This window comes from Prunus persica, chromosome G8 (assembly GCF_000346465.2).
Source record: "Prunus persica cultivar Lovell chromosome G8, Prunus_persica_NCBIv2, whole genome shotgun sequence".
NCBI classification, from domain to species: Eukaryota; Viridiplantae; Streptophyta; class Magnoliopsida; order Rosales; family Rosaceae; genus Prunus; species Prunus persica.
In genome coordinates this window covers 5,407,971-5,430,114 of record NC_034016.1, presented here as the reverse complement: position 1 = coordinate 5,430,114, position 22,144 = coordinate 5,407,971, and the positions used below count along the sequence as shown (strand labels likewise).

General features: G+C 35.7%; 2 protein-coding genes across 5 annotated transcripts; both read right to left on the bottom strand.

The window, feature by feature from the left end:
* Positions 7,824-9,077, bottom strand: LOC18768171 (F-box protein At4g35733). The gene has a single exon (XM_007199015.1). The coding sequence runs from the start codon at positions 9,075-9,077 to the stop codon at positions 7,824-7,826; it is 1,254 nt and encodes a 417-aa protein (XP_007199077.1).
* LOC18767947 (transcription factor GTE11) lies at positions 12,423-19,860 on the bottom strand. 4 transcript variants are annotated; one of them, XR_002272778.1, is made up of 4 exons: positions 18,123-19,860; positions 17,110-17,517; positions 16,569-16,645; positions 12,423-15,561 (listed from the first exon to the last, which is right to left on the bottom strand). XR_002272778.1 is itself a non-coding variant. In XM_020569622.1 (2 exons), exon 1 carries the CDS (start codon positions 19,555-19,557, stop codon positions 18,130-18,132), a length of 1,428 nt encoding a protein of 475 aa, XP_020425211.1. In that variant the 5' UTR covers positions 19,558-19,860; the 3' UTR covers positions 12,423-16,645; positions 18,123-18,129. The 4 variants fall into 4 exon arrangements, 2 of the variants coding, with proteins under 2 accessions (XP_020425211.1, XP_007199153.2); XR_002272777.1 differs by having other exon boundaries at positions 12,423-16,645; XM_020569622.1 differs by lacking the exon at positions 17,110-17,517 and having other exon boundaries at positions 12,423-16,645.

The window sequence follows — 22,144 nt, the reverse complement described above, 5'->3', positions numbered from 1 at the left end:
TCTACAATAGAAAAATATTTTCACACACATAACGGTAGGGTTAATTTTATTTTTGGGTTTTAAGAATTATTAACAAAATAGTAAATAAAAATAGAACTCACATGGTAATATTTATTATTTGACGTGGCATGACCACATCAGTCGTCAGAGAAGATGATCATCTAATATGGTCAATCTTATGTGTCTAAATAGCATTACTATTTTTTTTTTTTTAAATAATTCTAACCTGTCACATTATGTTATCAATGCACCCATATTATAACACATGTATATTTTGATTCATATTATAAGAAGTTTGCTTGGAATGAACGTTTTTTTATATATATTCTTTTTGCCCATATAACATTCATATAAGAAAAATATCGGGGCCCACATACGGCACATCATCGAGCTTGATGAACTAGACTAGTAGCAAAGTGGGACGTGAAAAGTGGGTTTAGGAGGCAACTTTGGTTAAAGTCGTGTTCAAGAGCAAAGTGAAATTCGGAAAAATTTTCAATGGGCACAAGAATAATTAAACCTATATAAACCATCTGAGGTACTATAAGATATTATATGTTAGTATGAATTAGGGATGTGGCAAAAAATCACCATAACAATTCAAACCAGCCATGTTAAACTAGTTCGATTTTTACACAAAAAAATGTATACTTTTGATTTGAAATGAACCAAACTGCAATTAGTTGGTTTATAACATTTCACTTATATGTTTCATCTCATGCATTGATATCAACCGTTTGGTGTCATATCTCTCAAAATTTCACAATTTTCAAAAGTAAAAAAATTTCTCAATTATAACTAGAAAATAACTGAACTAGACTAATCACTAAATGGATTGGTTTTATTCAATGATATAATTAGGTTAACGTCTAAAGCAAATTAATTCGGATCATGTCCACTGTAGTATAAAATTGTGATTTTTTTTTTCAATAACATGATTTTTTAAAAAAATCAATAATGAGGGGAGATTCAAATATGAAACCTTATTTAAGTCTAATATTGGAATATTATTAATAATTAACTTATGCTTGTTAATTATTAAGAACTAAAGTATATGTCTAACCTAAACATACATCCAATATTGAATAAAAAAAGAGTGGTGCTAAATGAATCCTAAAATTAACTGAATACACCTTACTACCAACTACTATTTATTGAATTACTATAGTAATTTTTTCCAACCCGAGACATAAACAAAGACAAGGCTAATCTTTCTAAAGCAAAAAAGACTCTCGAAATCAAAAGTAACCGATGTACAGATGTACAAATAAATAAGTAAAAAAAAAATAAGGATACGTTTTGAAGTGAAAGAAACTATTTTATCTACTAATAGTGGACAAATCGGCGTCTTACCAAATCAGGGGCCTATTGCCACAGCTGTAGATATCAGTATTTTGAGAATACGCCTTAATGACCAATGGTTAATTTATCCTAATATAAAATGACCAAAAAGGATATATTAAATATAATTTTAATGAGTACACCCTACTTACCATATCCAACCATAATCAAACGTAGAGAAGTTTTCGTATTACTTGGTGCTGATGACGAACAACGCAAAGAACATTCACGGTAGTGCAAAGAGGTGTCATTGAATGTTCGTTCCTTTGCCCCTTCCTTGATGTCCAACAATTCCCCCATTAGACATGAAGGTTAAAGAAATTATTAAGAGGCCCAATCTGAAAGTGGAAGACCATCTAACTATTTTTTAATAATCATTGAAGTTATTAGTTGGATCTAAAGTTCAACTATAAGAAGGTATTTGGGAATTAGTTTTTATTTGAATCAAGTTTGCCGTAGCTATTAGACCCATATCGCTTGCTGTCGAACCAGTTTGAATAAATTCGTTATTTGAAGACTAAATCAAAACCCCATAGAGATGAGGAAAAAAAAAAAAGGAATTTGTAAAACAAATAAAAACCTAGATTTGTTCAAATTGACTCCTTTTAATGTGAAGAACAAAAGATTTAGAAGAAATTAAAATATGATATGGCAAATGAGATGTGATATAATGTATTATGGTGTATCAAAGGTATTTTTGGTAGTTAAATAAGGTGTACTTAGTTAATTTTATATTTTGATTTAAATATTAGAGTGTATTGAGATCATAGGATGTGCTCAGTTAATTTTAGGGTTCATTTAGCATCACTCTAAAAAAAACATATATGAAACATTTACTATTTTGCTGCACATTTCTAAGGTTGGTAAATTAACTTATATATCTCTTATATTATATTATATATATAACTATTCATTTGTTCTTGTTTCTCGGTGAGGATATTTTCTCGTTTGTAGTGCCAACGGGCATGCGTTTCGAGAGTTTAGTTTGGGTGTTATAAGGAAAATTTTGGATGGGTTGAGTATTAAAGTTTCATTGTGGGATTTCGGATTTAGTTTTGGTTTTGACCAAACTTTATATGCATATGCATATGATTATGATGGTTTTGAATGCATTGGTTTTCAACATTGTTTTCTAAACGGTGGGGTTATACTATGTTGGTTTCAACTGTGAACTGAACTTTATTTTTGTCCACTCATCACACTTTTCTGTTTTGCGCCCCTCAGGCAGTAGCGTTGTTCGAATCGTACGACCGAGCCGAGATTTCCACTTCTGAACTCTGAGTCTCAGTAGGATTCTTTTCTTCATTTCATTTCCGTTGAACTTTGTTTATGTTGCAATCGAAATTATTAGATTTGCTCTATTATCACCCGTGCTATGGTTTGATTTGTGGGGCCGAAGGCCTTTGTTGTAAACTGTTTAATTGCATTCGAAGCATGCTACCTGTTGGGATATATATACAGAGAGCTTCCATTGAGGGACACCCCTTGTAGGGCCCACTCCGGATTGTATTTCACTAATCCGAACCTTCTATTTTGTAGATACTCATTCAAAAATCATCTCTACAAAAAATCACTTGAATCCAATATCATTTGATCATTCAATTGAGTTCTTGAAATTTTAGTACTTTCTTAAAGCACCGTGTTCATTGATTTTGTAGGACACAATTGGATGTCGAAACGGTTTCCGATTTGTCTAATTTTTTGTAAGGATGATCTATGAATGAAGATCTAAAAAATAGATTGTTTGGATCGTTGAAAAAAAAATTCATAGAGTACCCTAAAGGGCGTCCCTCAATAGAAGGGGACTGTATATATGAGGGCGGATTCGTGGCACCATATTTTTGACACAATTTTTGGGCCATTAGATTATTCCACTTTTAATGGTTGAGATTAAACCTGACATGGCAAAAAATATTTTTTTCTTTAATTAATATTGAGATTTTCTATTTAAACCCCACGCTTCTCTACCCCATGTTCTAAGTTCACCCCAACTTTTAATTTAAATTTTTACAATTTCTAAGAAAATCCCGCTATCTTCCCAAACTACCCTTAAATACACCCCAAACTGAAAAAATAAGAACTAAAAGAGATTTTCTATTTAAACCCCACAATTTTCTTTGTTCCCAGCAAAAAAAGAACACAAATAAATGAAACCCCAAATCCGAAATTTAATACTTTCTAGAGAAAGAAAACAGCTTTACCTCTCTCCAAGAACTGTAACTGGAATTCTAACACTTGGGTATTGTTGTGTGTGTCTGTATGAGAGAGAGAGAGAGAGAGAGAGAGAGAGAGAGAGAGAGAGAGAGAGAGTGAGTGAGTGAGTGAGTGAGTGAGTTTGTAAACAAGAAGTTGGAAGGAGGTTTCTAAAACTTAATATGAAGAGTAGTGGGGTGTGTGTATAGATATACTAGGGTTAATTATTAAGTTGGATGACTTTTTTTGTCTTTTAACAATAATAAAACTTACAGCTTAATGATTGAAGTATTGGGGTGAACAAAGAGAAGTGTGGGGTTTAAATAGAAAATCTCTTAATATTTATACATTGGGATTAAATTTCTGATACCGCATTAATTAAGAATTCATTCTCTCTCATCTCATTAATTATCTTTAATTAATTAATTCTCTCTCTTTCTTCTAAAGAGAATTGACGCCTCCTCCTCCTCCTCTGCCTCTACTTCTTCTTTTTTTCTCTCTCTCTCATCCCATTCTCATCCCAAAAGCCGCCACCACCACTCCAACCCCTACCCTACCTAAACCACAAATCATATGGACTTTCTCTCTCTCTCTCTCTCTCTCTGGTATCCGGCTCAGTTAGCGAAAAAATTGGTGCAAAGATGTGAGATCTCATTCTTTTCTATATGCTTCTTATGGTAGGGAGGGAAATTGATGTTAGATCTTACCCTCCAAATTTATGGGATACAAATCCCCTTCAGTTCTTACTCCAACACAACGGTAACGAAAAGGCCGTGCGTTCTGCAAGAATAGAGGGCTATTCTGATGAACCCTCAAGCATGTGTGGCAATTTTTGATATAATAGCTGGTGACCATATCTAAACACATGTATACATCCACGAACATTTGTGCACATGGCTCTTGAAATGAAAGATATATAAGAACCCAAAATTCAAATGGCATTGCTCGTTCGAGCTACTCTCTAAGCTTCTCCCAAATCTTTCAAGAACCTGTTTTTCCCAGCCAAACAATAATTGGAGCGGAGCATCTCATATTAGAATATTTCAATAAGCTACAGTAATTCACTAGAATAGCCTCAAACAATTACAACATATAATTGAAAACCTCCAGCAGTGGATGCATAAATTCTTGTACCAAAATCTCTTAAGCAACTGTCTACCAAGCACAACCTCCCATTGTCCAGGATTGATTAGGCGAGTGGATGCTTAATTATCATGTTCTCAAAACTTTCTAGGAACTAATATGCTAATGAATTGTACCTATCTGGAGAGAGAGAGAGAGAGAGAGAGAGAGAGAGATATTACGTTTCCAAGGAAAAAGGAAGGAGAGAGACTAACAGGACCCGAATCAAATTCCGCTTTGGAATTCGAGTCGAACCCTGTGCGTGTCCGACACTTGGCAAATGTCGAGCACGAAAGACCTATTTGCCCTTTTTCTTAAAATTTTGACTTTGACTTCTACCGAAATTTCGGCAGAGTCTCCCCTAAATTTCGTTCAATCCAAAACTTACACCTGTCATAACGAGCATAATCGTCCAAACAACCAACAGCCAGCACTTCAATAAACATGCCAAAAGTTCCATTCTCACTATAGGGCAATATATCAGAGCAATTTTGATAGCTTACAGATCACTTAATTGGTTTGCATACCAACATTTTTGAACCAGAAGGCGCGGAAGTCACGATGGCCCGGTGGTGGGTGTCTTGTGCACGCTACAGCCTGGGGGCGCAAAACAGTTGAAAGTGTGAGTGTACCAAAAATAAAGGTTCATAAAATATCTAAGAATATACTAACCCCCGGTGTAAAAAAATAGTTAAGTAACACTGAATATGTACTCTGATTTGAAGCATACTAAACTCAAGGCATTATATGTAAATCATATTCGAACTCGATACTTCTCGCATAAAAACAATGAAATCAAATACAGTTGAGTAAAACTGAATATCTAAACTATCTTGGAAACATATGAAAGTCAACGCAGTTACATATTTATAGAAATATATGCAATCGCTTTCAAGAGCAATAAAACTTGCATGAAAGCATTGAAATCCAATTTGGATAAAAGTGCTGAAATCAAACCTGCAATAAAGCAATGTACTCAAAACTTGAATTAAAGCACTGCAATTAATCAAAACTACCACTCGGATGTACCCCTGTAATTCCGTCAATTCCCCTGGCAGGTCTCGGCGACATATAGTCTATCCGAGCCGCAAACTGGCAGGATTCAGGGGACTATGGTCAGCCTGATCCGCCGGCAGGTCTCGATGACACCAAGTCGACTCGAGCCGCTCTGGCTGGATTCAGGGGACCATAGTCAGCCTGATCCGCAATCCTGGCAGGTCTCGGGGACACGAAGTCAGCCGAGCCGCAAATCCTGGCAAGTCTCGGGACACCAAGTCTGCCGAGCCGCAAATCCTGGCAGGTCTCGGGACACCAAGTCTGCCGAGCCGCAAATCCTTGCACTCATGGTCCGAGCGTCCCAGAAACTCGTGAGGCAATGTCAAGTGCACTGACAGAATTGTAAATAGACTGGATGTCCGTAGACATCGGTCCATCTGAGGGTAATCACCATAACTGGGTACACACGGTGGTTAAAAATAAATATTTTAGAAAAATCTGATAATTCACTGTATTTGGCAAGTCTGAAACTAAGCTGCTATTTTCTCTGATATAAATCTCAACTCTTCTTTCAGTCACTTTCTACCATGTTCAAGTAAACAGCATAGAAATAAAGATATTTGACGGCACAAATCATGCTCGGAAAACATTCGGTAAAACTTATTCAAAATCAAATAATGAAATTTACTCATATAAACTCATTTATAAAAACTTATTTATATAAAATCAATATAAAATCATTTATGTAAACTCATTTATATAAAGCATTTATATAAAATCATTTATGAAAGAAAGTCCACTCACTCCTGGTCCGAGCTCGCTAGACCTCCTGACGGTCTCTCTTGCGGGCCTGTCTAGTCCCGGGTGCCTGGGTCGACAGAAATGGTGGCCAGAGGAAGGAGATCGGCGGCCTTAAAGTTTCAGTGAGTTCCCGTCGCTTTTCTGCAATTTCCGGCCAGCACAGGCCGTGCAGCCGGCGGGGAAGGGTCGGAAAAGGTAGGGGACTCGACGGCGGTTCCATTGCCACCGGTCCCGTGGCCGGTGGTGCCCTGAGGCGGCGTCAACAAGCTCTGGAAGGCGGCGGGCAGTTTTGCGCGAGAGGAAAGAGCTGGCTGGTTTTTATAGATTCAACTTTGAAATATTTACGGTTATGCCACTGAGACTCTTTTGACCATAACTTTCTCGTTACAACTCCGATTCAGGCCCACTACGTGTTTATGAACTCGTTTCACTGTGCTCTACGCAATGGCGCAAGCGGAATTGTCAAATTCCTTCTCGATCAAAAGTCACCTTTTTCCTAATAAAATATTATGAGGGCAAAATTGTCTTTTTGCAAAATAAAATATTCCTTAATTATGAATTTTTGGTTTGGGATATTACAGAGACAATTATTTTATTTTATTTTTATGAGAGAGAAAAAATAAAATTAATGATTGTTTATTTAAAACATTAAAACTATTTTTCATGTCACATTTAATCTCAACCATTAAAAGTGGAGTAATCTAATGGCCCAAAAATTGTGTAAACACTTGTGTCAAAATATGGTGTCACGGATCCGTCCCCTATATATATATGTGTCATGATCTCTTGGACTATAGGGGTCCAAAAGATTCGTGGTCACTCACCGTTGGATGTAAATTCAATGATTTATTCACTCTTGTATTCCTTTTAACAAACTTTTTTAAACCATTGGATTAATATCCAATAGTGGATGATCACAATCTCTTGGGCTCTTGTAGTCCAAGAGATCGGGACTGTATATATATATAAATGTGTTTTTAACAGGTTGAAAATTTGGGAAAAGTCCAATTTACAGGGGAGACTCAGCTGAAATTTCGGTAGAAAGTGGGCCCGACATCAGGATGATGTCGGAAACTTCACAGGATTCGTCCCGGATTCCAAAGAGTCCGAGGCGGGTCCTGTCAATTTTCACTAGGCTAGACCCATTTATCATTATTTTCAATTTTAATTAAGGATAGAAAAAAGGAAAATGAGAGTTTTTTTTTTTATGCGGAGAAAAGAAATTACAAAGCAAGGCCTTTAGAGCACGAAGTAATAAGTAGGTCATAACAGACATGTTGAAAATACAAAGGGAACATGAAAAAGAAAAGCAAATCAACAACTCTCACGTAAAAACAAAATGTAGTTAGATGATCAACTAGAACAAGCTGCTAGCAGAGCCCAGTAAACAGGTGCGCAATCCAAATCGCATTTGGCATGAACAAAGAGTAATCATATTGTGTAATGGTTTCATCCTCTAAATTGAAATGGCCTATTTTAGTCGGTGCATAATAATCTGTATAATATATGGAATTGGGTTGGCACCGAGGAAAGTTTGAAGCCAAAACTGATATACCACAATGGTTACTCAGGAACATAACCTCATCTCCAAGACTTCTCAATTTAACATGCTGCACAGATCCATCCCTCCCATTGAACACCAATTTGTAAACCATGAATCTCTCTTCACCGGCACAATATCTATCTTTATGCAATCTTCGAACATGCAACAAGTCTCCCTTAGTTGATTCCACCAGATAAGCTTTATAAGCGGAACTTGCAAATGGACGTTCTTGCGGGGTAAGAATCTTTGCTTTTATTCGCTTCCTACTGATATCAATGGAAAAAATGTTTCCCCACCCTGCAACTGCAAAGACTTGATTTTTATGAAATATAACATCCCTAAGCAAGTCCCGTGTAATTTTCCCGCTGTAAATCCAATGTTTTCTTCCTCCTTTAGTGAAAGCCAACTCAGGTTTATGTTTGTAAAGGACTGCAACCATATAACTGTCTGGATTCAGTGTGGGATCCTCAGATAAGATAACCTTCGGGAATAAGACCTTGGTGGAGTACTTTCGGAGGACATTCAAATTAAAATAACCCAGGTGATGATACATATGGAGGTAACTGAAACTCAAGTGAGGGAGACGAATGGGCACCGCTGCTTTTCTGAAAGGGTTCACCAGAGTTATAGTCCATGGTTCTTGTTTGTGCCAACGAAATTTCAATTTAGGCACTGATAATACATCCATTGTGGCTAACCAGCCATGGCCATGGCACATACTAATCGTATTACAAGGCACTGATAACTCAATGTCGGAGGTTTTTCCTCCGGGAAAGCTGTACAGTTCTAGCTCTCCTTTGGATGCTGTTGAAATCAGAAACATGGGAAGAGGAAGCTCACGCCAATGTTGCGTTATGCGATTGTATTCTTTTGCAGCAACACGCCATTGCTTGCAAACGCCAGCAACCCGAATATGGTCACAGGGTTCCCACAACTTATCTAGAATCAAAAAGAGAAGGGGAATACTTGCCCATTTATCTGACACCTGACTGCTACCAGTACTGGTGCTTAAGGGATGTGTGTAGTCATTCTTTTTATTCCTTGGTCTTGTTAGAGTGTGTATATATGGAACACCAGACATGGCTGGCTACCAATAAAACCTGGAGTTGTTTAGCGCTGGTGAAGGTTTCACTCCTGCAAGTGTGTGTAATTGAAGTTGTATAGAATTTGATAATGGTAAAAGCCCTTTATTTACAGCACAAGCCCTTACCTTAGGCCAGAAGGAAAGGATTCCTATGTAAATCAATATGAACAAGGAAAGGTATACGATAATTCGACCAAAAAACAAAAGGAAAAGGAAAGCTATACCGAGTCAATATATTATAGTTTTTTTTTTTTTTTTGTCAATAATATATTACCAGTTTAGAATAGGATTCCTGAATCAATAGGACGAACAAGGTCAAATAAATAATACAGTAAAATAATTTTTTTAAAGTAACAACATAAAACCTCCCCACGCCCCAAAAATAGGGAGCTTTAGTTTTAAATGTATTTATTATATTTATATTTTTGAAAAAAAAGAAAAGAAAAGAGAAGTCATTTTCTTCTGATTCCTCCCCTGATTGGGAACTTATTCAAGGCTTCCATACATAGTGGCAACCTATGTACACACTAAATTTTTCATTGTTGATAAATAATGTTTGGATACAAAGCATATCACTCACCAATGAAAAAAGATAGTAATAAAATATGAAACATTTATCATTAACTCTTTTTCCTTAATCGGGTTTATTTGCTTTGGTTATTTTTTATGGCAAGGTCTTAATGAGGCCACTCTATGGCTCCTCCTACCGTTGATTATTTTTTGGTGTATTTTGTATTTGACAGTTGCTAATAAAGTTATTTCATGTGATATTTTTTTAGTGTACTTTGTGATACTTTTATTTTTTGGTATACTATCACGCTGATAACGTGTTGTAAAATAGACAATGTATGAGAGTGGTACAAAGAATAAGAGTGGAGTTGTATAGGAGGGAAGGCAAGGACTAGACATGCATAAGGTCCTAGAGCAATGGTTTCAGTTATCATCATGATGAAGATTGGAACCAACACTATATTTAATGTTTTGATTGCCAAGACAAGGAGCTTTAAAACTATTCAAGTCCGGTAGAGAATCAACCTAATCCCTTCCAAAATTGTTATCTTGCTCTTGTAAATCGTCAGCCGAATATTCAGTAATGCAAAATAGATACACGAGGATGAGCAATTTAATAAATAAATAATGAACTTGCATAAGTATCTTCATAAATTAGAGCATCTGTGATGTGCAATGGGTGTTATCAACAATGGATGATGTAAGTATAAGTTACATGAATGAAAAATAGATTTTAGGGTCTGCAACTATGTTATTATTTCTTCCTAAGAAGAACAAAGGGGTGAAGATAGTCAATTAATGGCTATAATTGTCAAAGCCTTCAGCAAAAGAAGACGCAAATGATGTTAAAATTGAATGCTTTTAATCCAAACTAACTCAGTAACCATATGTGGAAGCACAAACCTGGAACATCACACAAGCAATACAATTTCAAATGTTATTAGCAGGTTAGGAAAAACCGAATGTAGAAACATCTATCGTGCGATACGAGATTAGCAGGTTAAACATGAACCCCTTCGAAGTTTCAAATACCTCTTACTCTTTGAGACTTTTTTTCAAAGAAAAATATGAAGTCTTAAGTTTCAAGCCTTGCGACAAATTATCAATATAAACTAACCCAGAGAGGGAGAGACACGTGGGTGGGTCGAGGAGAGCGTTGATGGCGGAAATTTTTTATAATGTAGTTTGAGTCAAACAAAAAACATAATTGTTAGTTTGAGCAGCGTATATATGAGTCAAGAATTCTATAGTGAGAGCCTTATATATAACTCTTAGATGAGACTTTATCTCTTAACTGTTGGATCAAAGTGATTAGTTTAATCTAACAGTTAAGAGATAAGACCTCACATAAGAGGCCATAGATAAGGCCCTCACTTGAGTTTGTTATATTGTCAAATGGACGGCTCAAGCACAACCCAACTCATTAGAATTGGTCTAGTTCGATTTTAGTTGGTAGTGCCCTTGTTGGGTCTTAACGGCGATTTTGGTCATATGATTTAATCCTAATCCTAAACCCTAAATTACGCAGGCAACACCCGCTACTAAATTTCATCTTTTTTTTCCTGAAAAAATGGAACATGCTTAAGCAGGTGTGGCATGAAATGGTTCCAAATATAAGAATCTCCAACTTGATGAACAAGGGCAGTAGCCCACACTTATGAGGCTAATGACTAGTGTGTGGGCAGCTCGTCTACTTTTCTTTCTTGTATCATCATATTTCTTCTCAATTGCATATGTTAACTCAACAACATCTTCTGAGACGTCCATGCAAATTGTTTACATGGATAGTTGTGATGCCTCAAATATTTTTTATTCGTCTCTGTAATTATTTCCTGTAAAATCTAGGACCCCATATAATTTTAAATTTTCTCAAAATCAACAAATGGCTTTGTACTTCATGTAACGTATAGGGACATATTAAGTGATTGACAAAAATCACAATGAAAACAAATTGATGCTCAATAGACATTGCAAAATTACGATTTTTTTGGCAAAAATTAAACTCGAGAATCTAGATCCTCAATTCTCATGACTACTTAATTTCAATAGTAATTTAGAGAAAGTTGTTCCCTAGTATTGGGCTACTTGGCTTGCCGTCACTACGCAATTGAGAGGGGCTATATTACCAGAATTCAAAGGCACATGGACATACTATCTCTCTCTGAAATAATATAAACTTCTTCTCAATATAAGGGAGCCAAGAGCTCAAGCTAGGGCTAAATGGCCGAAACTATTCTAAATCAAGTGTGGTGGCCAATAAGCCAATATGCTAAGGAGGCCAATTAGCCTACACCAAGTTATGTATTATTCTCCTCCAATATAATAAAATCACTTTATTTCAACTATTGTCTATTGTCCTAAACCCCTTCACCACATAAACCAACAATGATATCAAAGCGTCACATACCGCTCATCACACCTTACAAATTTCCATTTTCATTTCGGGGCTTCCAGTTAACCCTCATGTTGAAACTCTTATTGATTTTGTTCTGCATTTTTCCTTAGATGGCATGATTTCCAATTGATGTCTAAATCAAACAGTGATTATTTAAGTACTAGTGCAGTCTTGTTTAAGTCCAATTTGGAGATATGTCAATTCGCTTGTCACCCTTTCCTACCTGTAATATGGTCCATTTGGTTTCTTTATTGATTTCTTTAACTTGTATTGTCCAAATTCGGACACATTTCTATCTCATTTAATAGAAGTTCTTTTGGTCCTCTTACAATTTCAGAGTTTTGTTCATTGAGTTCTTACATCATGCAAGTGGAATTTTGAAGTCCTTAAGGCATAGAAAAGAATCAATCACGGCCAGTTCTCTACTTAGAGCGAAATGGCTTGAAAAGGAGTTAAGATTTCATAACACACGACTTCTATTCCAGTTTTGTCTGCAAACACATCATACAAAACACATACTAGCCCTTTAACGGGCTTCCAACATTTAACATCATTCATCTAGTTTAGATTAGATTAAAGTACTAGAATATCGTTCGTATCAAAAACAATAAATAAATACAAACCCACGCTTTTTGGGGTGAACAAATACAATACTAAAAAAACGCTAACCAGAGCTGCTGCTTGCTGGGCATTCTAATCTTATATATAATGCTCACACTAGCTCAAGATCTCATGAGATGCAGATAGTATACTTCAAAAATTATAACCTGTCTTCTTCATCAACCCAAGTTCTCAGTGAAAATCATACTAGTATGAAATTTGGATAAGACTCTACAAGGCACAAAGTCTCTACTAACAAACACCAATTTTATTAACCACAGATTTCCTAAACAAGGCTCAAACACCTAACAAGATGAAACCATCGAACACAAAACAGTTAACAACACTGTAAACAAAAGCAAATGACAGTGCTGGGATTAGACAATGGGGGCACACAGTCCATGCTTTTCATCATATTATGAAATTATTGACATGAAGGGATAGCACAAGAGGGACATATTATGCGAAATACTTCAATTTCCCTGAAGAATCGCCAAGAAACAGAAACATAACAAGAATATAGCACCAACTAATAACACATATAGAGAACTTTTTTCAAACGAAAATGAAATCTGTAAATTTTCAGAACATGTGAAACAATACAATACTTAATAAACTTGAATCTTATATTCCCCAGACTATTGAAGAGAACTGGCCATTTATGATCCACTACTAATGTAACAATTAGCTAGTAGAGAACTAAATACTAATTTGTTTCTGTTCGGATTGTATATATGTACTCACACAATTACCTCAAGATCTCAAATAGTGCACATAATCCTATGAAAATCATATTAATATGGGTTAAGGCAAGTGCAGAAAACAGATAACAGAAAATTCTCCAATTCACAATGTCTGATTTGGACTTACCAGGTTTGACATTAGGTTGTATGCAACCAGATTTTGACCAATTCCAAAAAGAAAAACAGGATTAAAAAGTGTAATGGATTCTCAATTAGACAATGAAATAGGTAAATCTATTATCTTTGTTTCTTTCTTATGAGGTCCATTTATCCACATATATTCCGCCAATATGTCAATTCTTTTATTTTAATACGACCAATATTGAAATCATGCAAAAACAAAAAAATTGAAAAAGAAAATCTTGGAATTCAAACATCTTTGCACCTGAAAATAAGGCTCACCATCATTCAAGATAAAACAAGCAATGAAGAATTGGGACCAAAGATTTCTTTAAGAGTAAAAAAAAAAAAAAAAAAAAAAAAAAAAAGAGTATATTTCAGGCAAATGCAAACATTTGGATGGTAACCTTAATATACTGTTATCTTGAAATATATATTGTTCAAACATCTTAGTACCTTAAAATAAGGCTCAAACATCAAACAAGATAAACAAGCAATGAAGAATTGGAAGCAAAGTGGACTTTAAACAAAGTTTTAAATGATCTTATACATAATCCTAGTGAAAACAAACCTTGGTCGAAAACTAACCCAACAACGAGGAAAAGAAAGCAAGGTATGTTTGAGGCACAGAAGATATAGTTTTAAAAAAAAAAAAGACAAGCGAACACGATAACCATCAGAAAATCAAAACACGAAGACAATATCATGCTCAATTACAAGACTTACAATGACAATCAGAAAATCAGAACCCAAAGAGTTGACAGCAGTAGTTAAGAAAAGAAAATTCTATTAAAAGCTAAAAAAAACAAGCTCTTAAAATGCCTGAATCACCTGAACAAGGCCCCAGAACATATACTGACCGAAATTGAATCAAAATCAATTAACACAATGCCAAAATTAGAACAGTCTACACACAACCCAAAAGTCCATACGATTTGGAAAATAAGCTTACTTAATGTACAAGTTTTTAAACTGTAGAAGGGTAAAACAAGTCAAATTTATGGTGTGCTAAGCCAACCTTACTAGTTATTCTACTCTGATACACTGTACACATAATACTTGGAAAACTCTTAACAGTTAGAAACTATAGATCAGGGATATTATAATTACAGACCAAACAGTAACAGAAACTGCGTCTGCTCCCCATTAGAAACTCTGCCCCACTGCAGGCTTAGGCACATCAGAAAGTACATGTTTTTTTTGTAAAGATGAGAACCAAGGATCCTGTTTAACATGTCCAAATAAAAATGGTTTCCTATTTTTATTGTTTGGAGTGCCTTCAACAGCTCTGGAAATTGTTTAAAACGTGGAACTTCAAAGGTTTCTGTTTATTTGATTTTCAGTCAGTGATGATAATAAAAGAAAATTTTAGTGGACTTAAATTTGTGCTCATGTACATTGACAGAAAATGTTTGAAATGGTGAAATATTACAATACCAAATGAACTCTAACCAGAGCTGTATACAATTTTATTTACCAGATACGGCAACTTAAATAAAAAATTCACTAGTGCTTGCTGGGCATTCTAATCTATATATAGTGCTCAAACTACATCAAGATCTCATAAGATGCAGATAGTATACTTTAAAACTTACTTACAACCTTTCTTCTTCATCAACCCAAGTTCTCTGTGAAAATCATACTAGTATGAAACAAACCTAGATTTTATTTACCATAGATCCCCTAAAAAAGGCTCAAACATCTGATAAGACGAAACCAAAGAACACAAATTGGTAGCATAGATTTCCTAAACAGTAGCAGCTCTGTAAATTGTTGCATGAAATGTCATTGATCTTTAAAACATAACCATAGTGACAGCAACATAAATGAGACCCCAGAAAAAGAAACAAAACAAAGAGGGAGAAATCTAAATGCCACAAAAGAAAAAAACAAAGAAAACACTGATTGGGTTATTTCATAAATACAGAGGAGAAATGAAGATGGTGTACCTGATTATCAGAGTCACGGAAGCAAATGCCACTGCAAGGTTTACAAGGAGGCACACTCCATAGTTTTCCTTCATATTATGGCATTATTGACGTGAAGAGACAGTACAAGAAGGAAAGAAAATTGGGAGGGGACTGACCAGCCAACAACCTTTGCAGCTGAACATCTTTAACAAGAAATCCTCATTAAATCAAAACCAACATAAAGATGCAGAAACATTCTTTTACAAGGAATAATTTGTTGCTCAAGATGCTAAATATTCTGGCTTGCATCATTATCATTCTTTATTAAACCAAAAAGAAGAAAGAAAAACTAGCACAATGATAAACTCAGAAAGCAATGTACTTGGAACAAAGAGAAAAAAACTTTATGAACAAGCACAGACTTTGCTAATGTTTCCAAGATATCTGGATGCCTAGGATTGCATCAGGCAGAGACAACTATATCCACACTGGAAACCTCATCTATAACAAATTAGAAAGTAAATCTTAAAAGAGATTCCCTAATAATAGCAAGATTCTAAGTTATCTATAACAAATTAGAAAATCCTCTTGAGATGGCTTTCAATGAAAGCATCAATTTGTGGGATGTGAATTCCACAAACACTTTGAGATGTCTCATTTAAAAGAATGCAACTGATTCCTTTGCACACCAACCTTCTCAACCATTCCTATTGATCTTCAAATGTGAATCTAAGCCAATAGCTCCTTTGTATCTCCACATGATAATCTTCACAGCATTATAAAAGTACTAACTTATCAACCCATGGTCTATAGCCAAGAAATCTAAACATGCTCAAAGATCTCATCGTCTTTTGAGTGGCATATATAGATCCCTCTAAGCCAAGTAGGAAGTATTTGAAACCAAAAAGAAAAAAGAAAAATGGATTATAGCACCCAAGACATCACTATAGAAGCTATTACAAAAAGATCACTGCACAAACCTTTTTATAGCTCTTTTAGAAATGATTGTGATACGTTATGCTATTTAAATTAGCAGTTTCTTAAGAACAATGTTAGCTAAGCCTAAAGAAAAGATAATGAATCATTAACTGTATGGAAGGTCACGAGAAAACCTATTAGAACAATCAATAATGGAATTTTCACTCCATTTTCCTTTTCAATTTAACAGAAACAAATATTATCTGTAATATAAAATCTTTAGCAATTTTACCTGAAATAGCCATGATATAAACCTTATTGAAGAGATGACGAAGGCAACACAACTCCAACAGCAATGCAAACTGCAAACTGTAGCAGCCACCAAGCCAAAAGAAATTGAAAGTAAAAACCATTATAAGGAGCAATCCCAAGCTTCTGTACTAGCTCAAACGTAATATAATATGATACTAGCTCAAACAGAACTGTCGCACTTAACATAAACAACAATAAATATGTATATATATATATATATATATAACCTCTCTTCTTCATCAACCCAAGTTCTCAGTGAAAATCATACTAGTATGAAATTTGGATAAGTGCTGGGAATAGCAAACTGAAAACTCTACAAGGCACAAAGGAGTCTGTACTAACAAACAAAAATTTTATTTACCTAGATTTCCTAAACAAGGCATAAACACCTGACAAGACGAAACCAATGAACACAAATTGGTAGCATAGATTTCCTAATCAGTAGCAGCTCTGTAAATTGTTGCATGAAATGTCATTCATCTTTAAAGCATAAATGTAGAAGTGAAACGGAGATGGGGTACCTAATTATCAGGGTTACTGAAGCAAAAGCCAATGCCGGGATTAGACGAGTGGGACACACACTCCATAGCAACAACCTTAGCAACTGAACAACTTATACAAGAAATCATTTTATTTGTACAGGTGCGAAACACTTATTCATCATTTCATTCCTTTATTAAATCAAAACAAACTTAAAGATGCAGAAACCTGATTAGCAGGAGTTTGGAATTGCTCTATGGTTTATGTTCACAGGGAAAGAAAGGCTGCTGCTGATGCACCTGAGAAGATGGGGGATTGTCTCCAAGTTCTTGATAAACTTCCATGTAATTTGATTTCAGTTTTATTGCAAACTTACATACTTTTGTCCCTCGTGCCCAAACCCATTTGCTCTCAGTTGCATTAGCCCTCAAATAGCAATCACACAAAAACTGGCACAAAAAAAAAAAAACCGAAATAAACAATACAAAGAGTAGAGAGAGAGAGAGAGAGCACAGTGGTCCACTTCATCTGACATGTACAACGTATGATATGATATGTATAATGTATATGGCCAATGAACATAGTATACACAAACACACACAACAGAACATACACACTTTTTCTTCTGTTGTATCCTGGAAAAAGTTCCAAGAAGTAAAACATTTTAGAGAAACGATATCGACATTTGAAACCTCATCTATAACAAATTATATCCTGGAACATACAAACATTTTATCTTATATGCATCATAACAGTGCATACTTTGCTAATGTTTCCAAGATATCTGGATGTGTAGGATTGCATCAGGCAGATACAACTATATCCACATTGGAAACCTCATCTATAACAAATTAGAAAGTAAAACTTAAAGATATTCCATAATAACAAGATTCTAAGTCATCTATCTTGTCGAGCAGTGGGTTAAATTCCAAATCTGGCGTCTCAACAATAAAAAATCAGAATTACTAAAGTATATATTCAACTACCATATACAACAAATAACAGAGGCAAGGTGGCTTGTAACCTATGCCTCATTTTCCTTGTAAACTCTAACCTGTATTTCATGAGCGGATCTCACCTTCCTCCCAATCGCTTTCCTGCCAGCAGATCTCGCCTTCCTCCCGATCTCCATTCAGAAAAGCCTCCTCGTCCTGACCCTGTAACTCGTCATCTTCTTTGAGGTACAAACCCAAATGCTTAAGGGGCAATCCAAGGTAGATCTTTTCACTGCCACAGCCACATATAATCTCAAGTTGTTTGAGATCCCTTAAAGGGTCCTCAAATTGGACTGACTTCTCCATGTTAAAAATGGCACATCGGGCCGATTCCCTTTGCTCCATCCGATGCATCAATTTACTCCTTGGTGGAGAATCAGGTAGACCCTTAAGTATCTTGTTTGCTTTTCGTATTGTACCTGAAAATCGCATCTTGAGCGACTGAATTCGCCTAGCCTTAAATGGAGAAAGATTGTCTGTGGCCTGATAAATGGCATGATGAACAAGGGTGCCCAAGTCATCATCTTTGGTTGACTTAACTGAGTGAGAATCAGAAACCCCAACAACCTCTTGACTTTGTATAAGAACCCTACAAGCAGAAGAGCTCTTGCCATTTGGTCTCCGTTTGGGCAGAGGAGGAGTAGGAGGAGGACAAGCAGTCTTTGACATTTTCTCCTCGGCTTCTTTCCATTGGGTCTCAAAAACCCCACTGAGATGCTTGGCTGCTGCACAATTTCTACTCCCTAGGGGGAAATATCTGAAAGCGTTTGAGAAGATAAGCCTGACATCAGTAGCAAAGCCATCAGCGCTGGAGTAGACACCCTTCTCCAATTTCGATTTCACAGTACCCAAATCCATCGGCCTCCAGATTTCGTCGAAATAACCCGGCAAATTCTCAGCCACAGGATCAACAATAGGCTTGTTGAAGTAGCTCGCATGGCCGAGGTTCATCAGAGAATCCAAGACTTTGGAACAATCCAACGTCTCTTTTGAAGCAGACGAAACCAAACCTTTGACTTTGCGCAGAGGAAGACCAACAGTCGACTTTTCCTTCCGTTGGGTCTCAGAAACCCTAGAAAACCTCTTCCTCTTCTGGGTTTGACAGACTTCATCAAAACCCTCTTCTGATTCCGGGTTGGCATTTTTTGTAGCAGACGAAGCCAAACCCATGCACAGAGGAAGACCAACAGTCAACTTTTTTTCAACGGCTACATTCCGTTGGGTCTCAGAAACCCTAGAAGACCTCTTCCTCTTCTGGGTCTGACAGATTTCATCAAAACCCAGATCTTCTGATTCTGGGTCGGCATTTTTTGTAGCAGACAAAGCCCAACCCTTGCGCAGAGGAAGACCAACGGTCGACTTTTCCTCAACGGCTACATTCCGTTGGGTCTCAGAAACCCTAGAAGACCTTATCCTCTTCTGGGTCTGAAACTGAAACTCAAAGGAACCAAATCCATCCTCCAATTGTCTGCGCTTTATAGCAGACCACGCCATTCTTGATTTCAGAACCCAAAATTTCACAGAGTCGTTACAGAGAGAGAACCCAGAAAATCACTCGCTCAATCGTTGAATTCAATAGTCTCACTCGATCGCTTTCGCTTACTTGTTGCAGAGAAACAGAGAGAGAGACAGACAGACAGACAGACGAAAAGAAGAGGGAATGTATTGTTGTGGCGCTATTTTGGTTTTCAAAATGTAAAATGAAAGCTCGGTGTCATAACTCGGTGACTCAGTTGCTGAGTTGTTGCGCGTAAAAAAGTAAAAAGTAAAAAAAACGTGGAAACGCCAAGACAAACAACCACGTCCAGCTGTTTTAATTAAATGCATATCATTAAACCCATTTAAAATCCCCACCAAAGTAAATTTAGGGTTTAGGGTTTAGGGTTTAGGGTTTAAGATAGTTTGATTTAATTTATCTATAATTGAAATAAATTATAAATGAATAAACATATTTTACAGATCATGTAAAATTTTGAGAAAATATTTTTCCTTTCCTTTTCTATTGCTAAATTGGACTTAATTTTTTGACTCAACTCACTCTATAAATAAATATATAGGGTACCCTAAAGGGCGTCCCTCAAATAAAATTATTTGAGGGATCCCTCAATAGAAGGGGACTGTATATATATATATATATATATACATTCGGTTAGTTGATTAGTTGAAAGATAAAATCAAAAGACACAAAATGAAAAATATTTTCACACACATAAAGGTAGGGTTAATTTTATTTTTGAGTTTTAAGAATTATTAACAAAATAAGTAAATAAAAATAGAACTCATATATGGCACATCATCAAACTTGATGTATTAGACTAATGTCAAAGTGGGACGTGAAAAGTGGGTTTAAGAAGCAACTTGGGTTAGAATCCCTTTGAGGAGCAAAGTAAAATTCGGAAAATCTACACAATAAAAATTTAACCTTATATAATCCATCGGAGTATACTAGAAGATATTATATGTTAGTACGAATTAGGGATGTGGCAAAAAATAACCAGCCATGTTAAACCAATACCTACAGTCTAGTTCGATTTTTACCCCCAAAAAACAAAAGTGTAATTTCGATTTGAAATGAACCAAACCGCAATTAGTTGGTTTATAACATTTCACTTATACATTCCATCTCATACATTGATATCACCCATTTAGTAGCAAAAATTAAAATCTTCACGTCATTCAAATTCAATGTTATATCTCTCAAAATATCACAATTTTCAAAGGTAAAAGACTTTGAGTGCTGCTAAACGAATCTTAAAATTAACTGAGTACACCTATGATCTAAGTACACCCTAATATTTTAATTAAAATGTAAAATTAACTAAGTACACCCTATAGAACTACCAAAAATACCCCTGATACACCCTAATACTTGTAGCATTATTTTTGTTGTAGTGGAGATATTGATAAAGCATTTGCTGTTGAGAAACACATGTTGGAGCATGGTGTCTATCCAGAAGAGCCTGAACTAGAGGCCCTCTTACCAGTGAGTGTGGGAGTCGGTAAAGGTGACAAGGTGTATTATATGCTGCACAAACTAAGAACAAATGTAAGGTGGGTCTCACAGTCTACTGCGAATTTAATTATGAACTGGTTTCATAGCAAAGAAGCTGCAAGAGTGGGAAAAATAAAATGGGATTCAAGAATGATAAGGGAGGCAATTGAGAATGGAGGTGGGGGCTAGGATGGGGAGGGTTGGTTGGAAAAAGGAAAATATTCTGTGTTGCGTACAACTATTGGAGCTGATGGCTTGTGCAAATGCTTTGGGGAAAAATTGGCCACAATTCAAATAAATTAATTAGATTCTAAAGTGTATAGAATAGATTGAAACCTTTATGTTATTTACTCACATCAAGAAACAGCAAGAAGCTCTCCAATCAATATGCAGAACTAATCAACATTGACAACAACCAAGTCAAAAGCACCCTTCTAAAAGTTGTCCAGTAGATGTGTCGCTGCTTTTTAAGCTGTCTAATCCAAGTTGCCAAGAAATAGTTCTGAGAAGAAAGATGGGCACCGAGTAATCTGCTCCAAGCCATTCTGACTCGCGGATCACAAAGATGGGCACCAAGTAATCCCTTGATGAGGGTTGAATATGGTTCGTAAGGTGTACATATTAAAATTATATTTGTTTCACAATTCCATATATCCTTTTTGGTCATTTTATATTAGGGGAAATCAGTAATTCAATATATACTCTTATAGTAGGGTGTACTCAGTTAATTTTAGGGTTCGTTTAGCAACACTCAAAAATTTCTCAACTGTAACAAAAAAAAAAACTGAACCAACCAGTCATTAAATGGATTAGTTTTATTCAATGATATAATTAGGTTAACGTCTAAAGCAAATTAAATCGAATCACGTCCACGCTAGTATAAAATTGTGATGCTTTTTTTCAATAACATGATTTTTTTTTTCAATAATAAGGGGAGATTCGAACCTCATCTAACATTGGAATATTATTAATAATTAACTCATGCTTGTTAATTATTAAGAACTAAAGTATATGTCTCACCTAAACATATATCCAATATTTAAATATAAAAAAACATATATGAAATATTTACTATTCTTCTGCACATTT